General features: G+C 29.4%; 1 protein-coding gene across 1 annotated transcript; it reads left to right on the top strand.

The window, feature by feature from the left end:
* The first annotated feature begins 3,437 nt into the window (after nt 1–3,437).
* On the top strand, nt 3,438–13,595 carry LOC142235693 (uncharacterized). Its single transcript, XM_075306954.1, has 2 exons — nt 3,438–3,443; nt 13,212–13,595. Exons 1-2 carry the CDS (start codon nt 3,438–3,440, stop codon nt 13,593–13,595), a joined length of 390 nt encoding a protein of 129 aa, XP_075163069.1.
* Nucleotides 13,596–14,327: the final 732 nt, after the last annotated feature.

Genomic DNA, 14,327 nt, shown 5'->3' on the forward strand with positions numbered 1-14,327 from the left:
ATATAGCCCCCATATAGACCATTCCCAGATTTACTTCTTGGGCTTCTAGAACCCGTATTTTTTATCCAATTTGCCTGAAATTGGAAATCTAGAGATATTCTAGAACCATAAAGAAGTGTGCCGAAAATGGGGTGCATCGGTCCATGTTTTGATATAGCCCCCATATAGACCGATCTCCCGATTTTATTTCTTGGGCTTCTAGAATCCGTAGGTTCTATCCAATTTGCCTGAAATTGGAAATCTAGAGGTATTCTGGGACCATAAAGGGGTGTGCCGAATATATTGAGTATCGGTACAGTTTTTGATATAGCCCCTTTATAAACCGGTCCTCCGATTTGGGGTCTAAATTCTAGAACTACAATTAAATGTGCTGAATATTGTGTGTATCCGAACTGTTCGACCGAATGGTCGAACTGATCTGCTTGGGAAAATAGCTGTCATCAAACCCCCCTGAAAGTTTCAAAGGACACTATTACATTAGATTCATGGTGGAGGGTATTTCAGATTCGGCCCGGCCGAACTTGTATATACTTGTTTTGTTTAATATATACCCCGTATGGACTAGGTTACAATTTAGAAGGCGTTGTTAAGAAGTTTTAAGATTTCTTGCCACCGACAAGTGTTACCGCAACCCTAGTAATTCGATTGTGATGACAGTCTTTAGTAGAAGTTTCTATGCAATCCATGGTGGAGGGTACATAAGATTCGGTCCGGCCGAACTTACGACTGTATATACTTGTTAATTGAATATTTGTATACCCTCCACCATAGGATGGGGGGTATATTAACTTTGTCATTCCGTTTGTAACACATCGAAATATTGCTCCAAGACCCCATAAAGTATATATATATTCTGGGTCGTGGTGAAATTCTGAGTCGATCCAAGCATGTCCGTCCGTCCGTCCGTCTGTTGAAATCACGCTAACTTCCGAACGAAACAAGCTATCGACTTGAAACTTGGCACAAGTAGTTGTTATTGATGTAGGTCAGGTGGTATTGCAAATGGGCCATATCGGACTAATTTTACGTATAGCCCCCATATAAACCGACCCTTAGATTTGGCTTGCGGAGCCTTTTGGAGGAGCAAAATTCATCCGATCCGCTTGAAATTTGGTACTTGATGTTAGTATATAATCTTTAAAACCATGCAAAAATTGGTCTATATCGGTCCATAATTATATATAGCCCCCATATAAACCGATCCCCCGATTTGGCTTGCAGAGCCTCTAAGAGAAACAATTTTCATCCGATCCGGCTGAAATTTAGTACATGGTGTTACTATATGGTCTCTAACAACCATGCAAAAATTGGTCCATATCGGTCCATAATTATATATAGCCCCCATATAAACCGATCCCCCGATTTGGCTTGCGGAGCCTCTAAGAGAAGCAAATTTCATCCGATCCGGCTGAAATTTGGTACATGGTGTTAGTATATGGTCTCTAACAATCATGCAAAAATTGGTCCATATCGGTCCACTTTAACGTATAGCCCCCATATAAACGGACCCCCAAATTTGGCTTGCGATTGCTCGAAGAGAAGCAAATTGCATCCGATCCGGCTGAAAGTTGGTACATGGTGTTAGTGTGTGGTCTCACACAACCATGCAAAAATTGGTCCACATCGGTCCATAATTATATATAGCCCCCATATAAACCGATCCCCAGATTTGACCTCCGAGCCTCTTAGAGGAGCAAAATTCATCCGATCCGATTGAAATTTGGTACATGGTGTTAGTATATGGTCTCTAACAACCATGCAAGAATTGGTCCATATCGGTCCATAATTATATATAGCCCCCATATAAATCGATCCCCAGATTTGTCCTCCGGAGCCTCTTGGAGGAGCAAAATTCATCCGATCCGGTTGAAATTTGCAACGTGGTGTTAGTATAAGGCCGCTAATAACCATGCCAAAATTGGTCCATATCGGTCTATAGTTATATATAGCCGATCCCCAATCACACAAAAATTGGTCCATATCGGTTCATAATCATGGTTGCCACTCGAGTCAAAAATAATCTACCAAAATTTTATTTTTGTAGAAAACATTGTCAAAATGTTATTTCTATAGAAAATTTTGTCAAAATTTTATTTCTATAGAAAATTTTGTCAAAATTTTATTTCTATAGAAAAATGTTTCCAAATTTTATTTCTATAGAAAATTTTGTCAAAATTTTACTTCTATAGAAAATGTTGTCAAAATTTTATTTGTATAGAAAATTTTGTCAAAATTTTATTTCTATAGAAAATTTTGCCAAAATTTTATTTCTATAGAAAATGTTGTCAAAATTTTATTTGTATAGAAAATATTGTCAAAATTTTGTTTCTATAGAAAATTTTGCCAAAATTTTATTTCTATAGAATTTTTTTTTCCAAATTTTACTTCTATAGAAAATGTTGTCAAAATTTTATTTCTATAGAAACTTTAAACTTTATGTACGTTTTTAATCAGCCTTTTCTAGTTTAATATGTACCACGTATGGACTATGTGGTATATATTACGGTATTAGGAAGTTTTAAGATACCTTGCCATCGGCTTCAGTAGAATTTTCTACGCAATCCATGGTGGAGGGTACATGAGCTTCGGTCTGGCCGAACTTACGGCCGTATATACTTGTTTAAAACTCAATTAAAATTTTAATTGGAAAATTGTTTGTGAAATTTTTTTCTGTGAGTGCTTTCAAAAATTTTCGAAGTTCTTCTAAACTTCCAAAATTTTTTGCTGGGAAGCTATGATTTAGGTCGAATAAATCTTTCTTGTTGTTATTGTTTTCAGTGTATATAAAATTTCATTGCATGGATTGACCCTTTAAATGTCATTTGAATTAACATCTCTCTCTTTCTCTCCATGTTGCTGTTTACTCTAACAAGTGTTAATCCCTTTATTTGTCAATCACATATTAATTGGCCAAGTCAATCAATAATGACACTGTTGCTGATGTCGCGTGCTTCGTCAAATAACAAAGAGGAGATTATTATCAATAATAATTAAAATAATAATAATAATAATAATTATTATTATTATTTTTATTTACTCCATTTTTAATGCACATAAAATACAATTGATTTGGCGGCCGATGGAACGTGCTTATTATGCTTGATGAAGATTTGGGTGTTGGAGCAGCAACTGTAAGATTCATCGCATCACCAATTATATTAAATATAGAGACTACGTGCGGGATCATCGAGGTATGGTTAAAATTCCATTAAAATGGCTATATTGCATTGCAGTCGGATGGCTGTGATAAGGCCTTCGTTGATAATCTGTTAATATTGACGCCTATACGTGTTCTTAATTGGTCGTAGATTAATCGCCAATTATATATTTTATATTTTTTCATTATTATTATTATTAATCGCCAATTGTTATTAATAAGCTCGTATGGGAATTTTTCGTCATGCATTATATAATAATCATAATAAATTTGTATCATAATGGAGGTATTATTGATATACGGACATGTTGCTATCTATTATCATTAGCTGTAAAAGCAAGCAAAAAAAAAAAAACAACAGCGGTATATGGAAAAAATGTCTACTTCATTATTTTATTTTTTTGCCATGGCATCTATTAATTTTTGTTGTCAATGTAAAATTCTGATTTATTAACAATCAATCTTTTACATGTTTTTTGTTTATGTTACTAGGTTACATTGACATCGTGTTCAATCCGTTGACTATGGGCATATTAAAAAATAAAACGGAAATCAATAAAAGGTTTTATGGTTTTCTCTGGACAATTTCTAGCGGTGTTTGGTTTTTTTTTAATTTTTTTTTTTTTTATAAATTTCAGTTTCATATTTTATGCACAATGACCTAATTTTAACCACAACTCATGTGTCATTGACTTTCAGAGAATTTCTGTGTTTTTTTTAGTAGCCTAATTTGTTTAACGCTAATTTCTTTTGAATTGTGGAACAAAAAGGCAGCCAGGGAATTGAATGGCTAATCAAAAAAAAAAGTTGTTGCGACCCTCACATTGTTTCATATTCATATACAAATTCGAATACAAAACAAATTCGATATTTCAAGAATAAACCTTAAAAAATATATTTTTATACCCTCCACCATAGGATGGGATGGATGAGAATTAACTTTGTCATTCCGTTTGTAACACATCGAAATATTGCTCTAAGACCCATATTCTGGGTCGTGGTGAAATTCTGGTACGTGATGTTAGTATAAGGTCTGTAAAAACCATGCCAGAATTGGTCAACATCGGTCCATAGTTATATATAGCACCCAGTTTTGACTTCCGGAGCCTCTTGGAGGAGCAAATATCATCCCATCTGGTTGAAATTTCGTACGTGGTGTTAGTATATGGTCTCTAAAAACCATGCGAATATTGGTCCATATTGGTTAATAATTATATATATCTCCCATATAAACCGATCCCCAGATTTTACCTAGAGTCTCTTGTAGGAGCAAATTTCATCCCATCTGGTTGAAATTTCGTAAGTGATGTTAGTATATGATCTCTTTTAATTATGCAAAAATTGGTCCATATCGGTCCATAATTATATATAGCCCCCATATAAAGGGTGATACGGTCAAAATTTGGTCAATATAAACTTGACGTATTTCTTTCAATTTTGCATTTAAAAAACCTGAACACTCCTGTGTGTAGAATGTTGCTCCTATTTTGATTTTGGAATTCACTCTTCAGTTGTCAAAATGCCGTCCAAGCAAGAAGAGCAGCATATCAAAATTTTGCTCCCGCATCGCGAAAATCCGAGCTACTCGCAGGCAAAGCTGGCAAAATCGCTAAAAGTTGCCAAATCAACCGTTACAAATGTAACTAAAGTGTTTGGGGAACGTTTGTCGACAGCCAGGAAGTCTGGATCGGGGGGAAATCGAAAACCGGAAGCCGCTGAGACGACAAAGAGAGTTGCCGGTAGTTTCAAGCGAAACCCTAACCTCTCTCTCCGAGATGCCGCAAATAAGCTGGGTGTATCGTCTACAACCGTGCATCGAGCCAAAAAACGAGCCGGACTATCGACTTACAAAAAGGTAGTGACTCCAAATCGCGATGATAAACAAAATACGACGGCCAAAGCGCGATCCCGGAGGCTGTACACGACGATGTTGACGAAGTTTGACTGCGTGGTAATGGACGACGAAACCTACGTCAAAGCCGACTACAAGCAGCTTCCGGGACAGGAGTTTTATACGGCAAAAGAAAGGGGAAAGGTAGCAGATATTTTCAAGCACATAAAACTGTCAAAGTTCGCAAAGAAATATCTGGTTTGGCAAGCCATCTGTACCTGTGGCTTGAAAAGCAGCATTTTCATAGCTTCCGGGACTGTCAACCAAGAAATTTACGTGAAAGAGTGTTTGAATAAACGTCTGCTGCATTTCTTGAAGAAACACGGTTGTTCCGTACTGTTTTGGCCGGATTTGGCATCTTGCCATTACGGTAAAAAGGCCATGGAGTGGTACGCCGCCAACAACGTGCAGGTGGTTTCCAAGGACAAGAACCCTCCCAACACGCCAGAGCTCCGCCCAATTGAGAAATACTGGGCTATTGTCAAGCAGAACCTAAAGAAGACCAAAAAAACTGCTAAGGACGAGCAGCAGTTCAAGGCAAACTGGCTTTCTGCGGCGAAGAAGGTGGACAAGGTGGCTGTACAAAATCTGATGGCAGGTGTCAAGCGTGAGGCCCGGCAATTCGGATTTGGAAAAGCGAAAGCCTAACTGAATATTTTTCCTGAATTTTATACTAATTGTACTTGAAAAAGAAATTTAATTTAATTTTTTAAATAAACGACTTCACCGATTTACACGCGTTTTCCCTTGACCAAATTTTGACCGTATCACTCTTTAAAGCGATCCCCAGATTTGAACTCCGCAGCCTTTTGGAGGAAAAAAATTCATCCGATCCGGTTGAAATTTGGTACGTGGTGTTAGTATATGGTAGAGGTGTGCACGTGATACAAAATTTTCCTGACTCACGCGTGAGTCGTGAGTCACGTTCGCGTCAACGGCGTGTGTGTGCGTGAGCGTGATTAACAAACCAAAATGTCGTGCGTGAGCGTGAGTCACGAAAACAATATATTCGTGGGTATGCGTGAGTAACGAATTACGCTCACGTAAATAATCCCGCTCTCCAACATAGTTAAAACGCTTTAAATTTAAATTCATTTTCAATTTTATTGACACCTAGGATGTTAAGAGTTTAATAACGCTCTCGATTTTAATCGTGCTCATGATTTCAGACACGTCCCTCAGGTACATTACTCATAAAATTATTCGTGAGTCACGATATTTTTCGTGAGTCATGACATTTTTGTGCGTGAGTGTGCGTGAGTAAAAGTTTTCTTTTCGTTAGTGTGCGTGAGCGTGAGACCTATTAAACAATATCGTGCGTGAGTGTGCGTGAGTAAGATTTTTCCGTCGTGAGTGTGCGTCAACATCAGTAAAATATTACTCACGTGCACACCTCTACTATTCAGTCCATTGTGATACCACATTGGTGAACTTCTCTCTTATCACTGAGTGCTGCCCGATTCCATGTTAAGCTCAATGACAAGGGGCCTCTTTTTTATAGCCGAGTCCGAACGGCGTTCCAAATTGCACTGAAACCACTTAGAGAAGCTTTGCAACCCTCAGAAATGTCACCAGCATTACTGAGGTGGGATAATCCACCGCTGAAAAACTTTTGTGGTGTTCGGTCGAAGCAGGAATCGAACCCACGACCTCGTGCATGCAAGGCGGGCATGCTAACCATTGGACCACGGCGGCTTCCAAATATTTAGCAAAATATACCAAAACATGGAGAATTCTACCAATTTACCAAACATTAAAAAATCTAGCATTTATGGTAGAATTCTACCAATTGTGGCAACCGTGCTTTAAGTCACAGCAAAAAAGCGTATCCAAAAATGTTCTTTTGACGCAGAAGCGATGGATGTTCACCAGCCATAGATACGAGCTATTAATCACTGACCACTTAGGTTACACAGCTAAAATTTTCTTCTATATAAATTTGACTGATATTTAATCAGGATGATTATTTGTCTGGAATTTCCCCCAATTATTTTTGTCATTTAAACTTCCGTAGAGATTTACGACAAGATAAACGCTCCGATTGTAATTTTTGGTATTAAACGTGTGATTAGTATTTCCAATCAATATCCAAATCTTTAATTTATTATATCAGATATTTTATCCATAAGGTTTCCATTGACGTTATAATCCCCTAATATTATGCAAAAATGAATTTCGGAATTTCCCAAAAATTTAAAAAATCTCCTGGCATATTCAAATATCTCAAGACATTTTCAAACTCCCGCACTTTCATTTGGTCATATTACATCTTTGTCAAAACCGACAGATAAATAATACCAAACAAAAAACGTCTACAGTATTCCTGTTCTTGGCTATATTCCAATAAAAACTGAGCCAAGTTTGGGTCATTGACTTTTATATGCAGTGGATGGCAAATAGGGAAAGTGAAATAAATAAATCTCTCAAAATCTATGACGTCAGAGTGTGGGAAGAAAGGAATTCCCATTGACGACGAAGATGAAGAAGAAGGGGGACTTAGCGTCACATAACCATGTTAAGGGGTTTTTTTGCCATTTATTATATTATTTGTTTTTATTGTGGCAAGTAATTCGTTAAATAATTTGCAATTTATTTTTTATTTTTTTGAAAACCAGTTCCTAAATTGAGAATTTCATATTGAACATTGAACTGGACAAATGCAAACCAGTTGGGAGTTAAAAGAAATTTATAAACAAAATAATTTTTCTTACACACGATCATAATAACAAATTTTAAAATTGAACTGAAATTTAAGCATTTTGAGATTTTATTTGGAATATTGCTCTCCTTATTTGGTGTTCGTATTTTGTTATTTTTTGTTTTTTTTTTTTTATTATTTCATAAGACTGGTTGTCTGACGTCAGTGGTCGTTTATCCCTTGTAATAAATTTTAATGAGGGCAGAAAAAATGTACTTGAAATATTCTCGTTTGAAAAATTTTGAAAAAAATCAATATTTGGAAAATTTTCATATAAAAATGAAACGAGAATTCAAAAATGTATTCAGTCATCATTCTAAGGATTAACAAGAAACACATTCAGCTTTTTTATTTAACAACGAGACACACAACTCAATCACAATGCAAGGATTTACATCAATAAAGGTTAGAATATATACAAGAAAGTGAACCGTAGAAACCCAAAAAAAGAGAAGAGAAGAAAAAAATATAAGAACAAAACTAAATGAAAAAAAAAATAAAAATATTTGTGTCACAATCATATTATTTTCCCACAAAAAATACATATTTTTGTAGTAAACATATATTGATGGGAGGAGAAAATAATATGGTTGCCGTAAATATGTTTGTGGTTCCAGTGAAAATATTACATTTTATATATTTTACAAAAAATAAAAAAATATAAATATTTCTATAACAGCCATATTATTTTCCCTTCAAAAATTATTGTAAAATTATCTCGAGAAAAAAGTATATGGTTGTCAAAAATATGTTTATGGTTTTTACGAAAACATTATAATGAGATCTTCGTTGATTAAATTAGTTGCTATAAAAAAGTTTGTGATTCCGGTAATAATATAATATTTTATATATTTAACAAAAAAGGTAGAAATATTCATATCACAACCTTATTGTTTTACCATTAAAATTGTAATGGAAGAAAAAAAATATATTTTTCAATTGGGGTAAAATCATATGGTTGTCAAAAAAATGTTTATATCTTTTGCGAAAATATTATATTTTATATATTTTACAAAAACGTGCTAATTTTGTTTATCGCAACCATATTATATACCCATAAAAATTTAAAATAATTTTTTTCTCAAGAAAACAATATAGGCTGTCATAAATATATTTATGGTTTTTGCGAAAATATTAGAAAGTTATGTTCGAAATTATTATACTGTTGTCATAAAAAAATTATCAAAATTTTATATCAATAAAAATTTTTCTCAAAATTTTATTTTTATGGAAAATTTTGTCAAGATTTTTTTATTTTTATGGAACATTTTGTCAAAATTCTTTATTTTTATGAAAAATTTTGTCAAAATTCTTTATTTTTATGGAAAATTTTGTCAAAATTTTACTTTTATAGAAAATGTTGTCAAAATGTTATTTCTTTAAAAAATTTTGTCAAATTTATTTCTATAGAAAATTTGTCAACATTTTTTTTATAGAAAATTTTGTCAAAATTTTATTTTTATAGAAAATTTTGCCAAAATATTATTTCTATAGAAAATTTTGCAAATTATTATTTCTGTAGAAAATTTTGTCAAAAAATTATTTCTATAGACAACTTAATTAAAAGTTTATTTCTATGGCTTATTTTGTTAAAAGTTTATTTCTATAGAAAATTTGAACAAAAGTTTATTTCTATAGAAAATTTTGTCAAAATTTTTACAAAAATTTTGTAAAAATTTTAGTTTTATAGATTTTTTTTTTCAAAATGTTATTTCTATAGAAAATTTTGTCAAAATATAATTTCTATAGACAATTTGGTTAAAAGTTTATTTCTATAGAAAATTTTGTCAACATTTTATTTCCATAGAAAATTTGGTCAACATATTATTTCTACAGAAAATTCTGTCAACGTTTTATTTCTATAGAAAATTTTGTCAAAATTGTTACAAAAATGTTGTCAAAATTTTTACAAAAATTGTGTAAACATTTTTACAAAAATTTTGTAAAAATTTTAGTTTTATAGAATTTTTTTTTTTTCAAAATGTTATTTCTATAGAAAATTTTGTCAAAAGTTTGTTTAAAAAAAAATTATCAAAATTTTATTTCTATAGAAAATTTTGTCAAAATTTTATTACTAAAAATTTTATATCTATAGAAAATTTTGTCAGAATTTTATTTCTACAGAAAATTTTGTCAAAATTTTATTTCTAACGAAAAATTTGGAAAATTCTTTATTTTTATGGAAAAATTTGTCAAAATTTTTTTTTTTTATGGAACATTTTGTCAAAATTCTTTATTTTTATGAAAAATTTTGTCAAAATTCTTTATTTTTTGGAAAATTTTGTCAAAATTATTTATTTTTATGGAAAATTTTGTTAAAATTCTTTATTTTTATGAAAAATTTTGTCAAAATTCTTTATTTTTATGGAAAATTTTGTCAAAATTCTTTATTTTTATGGAAAATTTTGTCGAAATTTTACTTCTATAGAAAATGTTGTCAAAATGTTATTTCTTTAAAAAATTTTGTCAAATTTATTTCTATAGAAAATTTTGTCAACATTTTTTTTTATAGAAAATTTTGTCAAAATTTTATTTTTATACAAACTTTTGCCAAAATATTTTTTCTATAGAAAATTTTGCAAATTATTATTTCTGTAGAAAATTTTGTCAAAAAATTATTTCTATAGACAACTTAATTAAAAGTTTATTTCTATGGCTTATTTGGTCAAAAGTTTATTTCTATAGAAAATTTGAACAAATGTTTATTTCTATAGAAAATTTTGTCAAAATTTTTACAAAAATTTTGTAAAAAGTTTAGTTTTATAGAATTTTTTTTTTCAAAATGTTATTTCTATAGAAAATTTTGTCAAAATATTATTTCTATAGACAATTTGGTTAAAAGTTTATTTCTATAGAAAATTTTGTCAACATTTTATTTCCATAGAAAATTTGGTCAACATATTATTTCTACAGAAAATTCTGTCAACGTTTTATTTCTATAGAAAATTTTGTCAAAATTGTTACAAAAATTTTGTAAAAATTTTAGATTTATAGAATTTTTTTTTCAAAATGTTATTTCTATAGAAAATTTTGTCAAAAGTTGATTTAAAAAAATTATCAAAATTTTATTTCTATAGAAAATTTTGTCAAAATTTTATTACTAAAAATTTTATATCTATAGAAAATTTTGTCAAAATTTTATTTCTACAGAAAATTTTGTCAAAATTTTATTTCTAACGAAAAATTTGGAAAATTCTTTTTTTATGGAAAAATTTGTCAAAATTTTTTTAATTTTATGGAACATTTTGTCAAAATTCTTTATTTTTATGAAAAATTTTGTCAAAATTCTTTATTTTTATGGAAAATTTTGTCAAAATTCTTTATTTTTATGGAAAATTTTGTCGAAATTTTATTTCTATAGAAAATGTTGTCAAAATGGTATTTCTTTAAAAAATTTTGTCAAATTTATTTGTATAGAAAATTTTGTCAAAAAAATTTTTTTATAAAAAATTTTGTTAAGATTTTATTTTTATTGAAACTTTTGCCAAAATATTCTATAGAAAATTTTGTCAAATTATTATTTCTGTAGAAAATTTTGTCAAAATATTATTTCTATAGACAATTTAATTAAAAGTTTATTTCTATGGCTTATTTGGTCAAAAGTTTATTTCTATAGAAAATTTTGTCAAAAGTTTATTTCTATAGAAAATTTGAACAAAAGTTTATTTCTATAGAAAATTTGGTCAAAAGTTTATTTCTATAGAAAATTTTGTCATAATTTTATTTCTATATAAATTTTTTTCAAAATTTTTTTTCTATAGAAAATTTTGTCAAAATTTTATTTCTATAGAAAATGTTGTCAAAATATTATTTCTATAGAAAATTTTGTCAAAATTTTATTTCTATAGAAAATGTTATCAAAATTTCATTTCTATAGAAAATTTTGTCAAATTTCATTTTTTCAGAAAATGTTGTCAAAATTTTATTTCCTTAGAAAATTTTGTCAAAATTTATTTCTATAGAAAAATTTGTAAAAGTTTTATTCTTATAGATTTTTTTCTTCAAAATGTTATTTCTATAGAAAGTTTTGTCAAAATTTCGTTTAATAGAAAATGTTGTCAAAATTTTATGTCTTTAGAAAATTGTGTCTAAATTTGTTTCTATAGAAAATGTTGTCAAAATTTCATTCTTATAGAAAATGTTGTCAAAATATTATTTCTATAGAAAATTTTGTCAAAATATTATTTCTGTAGAAAATTTTGTCAAAATTGTATTTCTATACAAAATTTCGTCAAAATTCTATTTCTATAGAATATTAAATATTATATCTATAAAAAATTTTGTCAAAATTTTATATCTACAGAAAATTTTACCAACATTTTATTTGTATAGAAAATTTTGTCAAAATTTTATTTCTATGGAAAATTTTGTCAAAATGTTATTTCTGTAGAAAATTTTGTCAACATTTTATTTCTACAGAACATTTTGTCAAAATGTGATTTCTATAGAAATTTTTTTAAAAAGTTTATTTCTATTGATTTCTATAGAAAATTTTTCCATAATTTTATTTCTATAGAAAATTCTGTAAAAATTTTATTTCTATAGAAAATTCTGTAAAAATTTTATTTCTATAGAAAATTTTGTCAAAATTTTATTTCCATAGAAATTTTTTTGTTTTGTTATTGTTGGTTTATTCTTCAATCATTATTGTGGTTTTTGATTTCAGCTTAAAACCATGCATTGATTAAACTGCAAGTGTAGCTTAACCAACAGAGGAGAATAATGTTTTTTTTTTTTTTTTTGTCAAAACTTTAGTTCGATAGAAAATTTTGTCAAAATTTTGTTTCTATAGAAAATTTTGTAAAAATTTTATTTTTATAGAAAATGGTGTCAAAATTTTATTTCTTTAGAAGATTTTTATTGAAAATTTTGTCAAAATATTATTTCTTCTTTCTTCTTGGTCAAAAGTTTATTTGTACAGAAAATTTTGTCAATATTTTATTTCTATAGAAAATTTTGTCAAAATGTTATTTCTATACAAAATTCTGTAAAAATTTTGTTTCTACAGAAAAGTTTGCCATAATTTTATTTCTATAGAAAATTTTGTCAAAATGTTATTTAAAAAAAAAATCAAAATTTTATTTAAAAAAAAAACTTTCAAAATTTCATATCTATAGAAAATTTTGTCAAAATTGTATTTCTATACAAAATGTTGTCAAAATTTTATTAAAAAAAAAAAAATATCAAAATTTCATTTCTACAGAAAATTTTTTCAAAATTTTATTTCTATTTTGTAAAAATTTTATTTCCACAGAAAAGTTATATGTTTGTTATCGCAGCCATATTAATTTCCACTAAAAAAATATTATAGTAAAAATATATTTTTTTATGGGAGAAAATTATATGATTGTTATAAATATGTTTATAGTTGCCGGGAAAATATTATAATATGATTTTTGGTAGTACCCATCTACACACTTCTCTTACAATCTATACTAAAAACTTGCTTCCCTTACATCTTCCAGCTCTTCAATGTCCTCTTTGCGGCCGGTTTAGTTGCTTACGTTCATTCCTACCCCTTCCCCATACGTGGCAATTATGATACATTGATGGTCGATGATAATGTCCCAGCTGAATCGATTCAATATCAAAATTTCCAAAATTTCTATAATGCCGAGATACCCGGTCATCCCATGGAAGAATTACAAATGGTCGAAAGCCGTAATGCTGCCCATATTCGTGCTCCCCAACCGCTTACCACTGCCGAGAAGCATGCCCGTCTCCATGACGAATATTTCGATGTGATCCGTGAGAAACGTAATCAAAAATCATTGACCAAAGGCAATACAAAAGCCAATAAAAATGGTCGTGAATGGGAGGAATTCGATTATGATGCCTATCTCCAATAGGAAGTGAGAGAGAGAGAGAGAAAGCGAATTTGGATGGAGAATGAAACGTTGTTATTGTGCTACTGAGGTTTTCTTGTTATTTATTATTTTGTTATTTTTTGTTATATACATTTAAGGAATAGTTTAGATAAAAACAAATGGCAATTACAAATCAAACAAACAAATCAAAAAAAAATTTTTGGATTTTCTCTAATGGGTAAAAAGGGATAGTCGGAAAAATAGAATTTGTACTACAATTATACAAAGTAACAAAGCGAAATGGATAAAATTTTCTATTGCTGGAGGTTCCACAAGTCAAACCTTGGGATAAGTTTATAAGGGAGCCATACAGCCACTTCTGCTAAGTTTCAACCACAAGGCTTGTTCTCTATCATCATCGCTAGATCGACTTAAAATTTCACAACGACCAGAAATACATTTATATTCGTTTTTAGGTTTGAAACAAAAATTTGGATGTGTAAAAAAATTCCAATAAACTACCAAACACAAAGAGTTATTTGGAAAAATTTTATTTCTATAGAAAATTTGGTCAAAATTTTATTTCTATGGATGTTTTTTCAAAATTTTATTACTTTAGAAATACGTAATAAAATTTTTATAGAAATAAAAATTTTATTTCTATAGAAAATTTTGTCAAAATTTTATTTCTATAGAAAATTTTGTAAAAATTTTATTTCTATAGAATACTTCGTCAAAATATATATTTCTATAGAAAATTTCGTCAAAACTTTA

This window comes from Haematobia irritans, chromosome 1, assembly GCF_050003625.1.
Source record: "Haematobia irritans isolate KBUSLIRL chromosome 1, ASM5000362v1, whole genome shotgun sequence".
In the NCBI taxonomy this organism is placed as follows: domain Eukaryota; kingdom Metazoa; phylum Arthropoda; class Insecta; order Diptera; family Muscidae; genus Haematobia; species Haematobia irritans.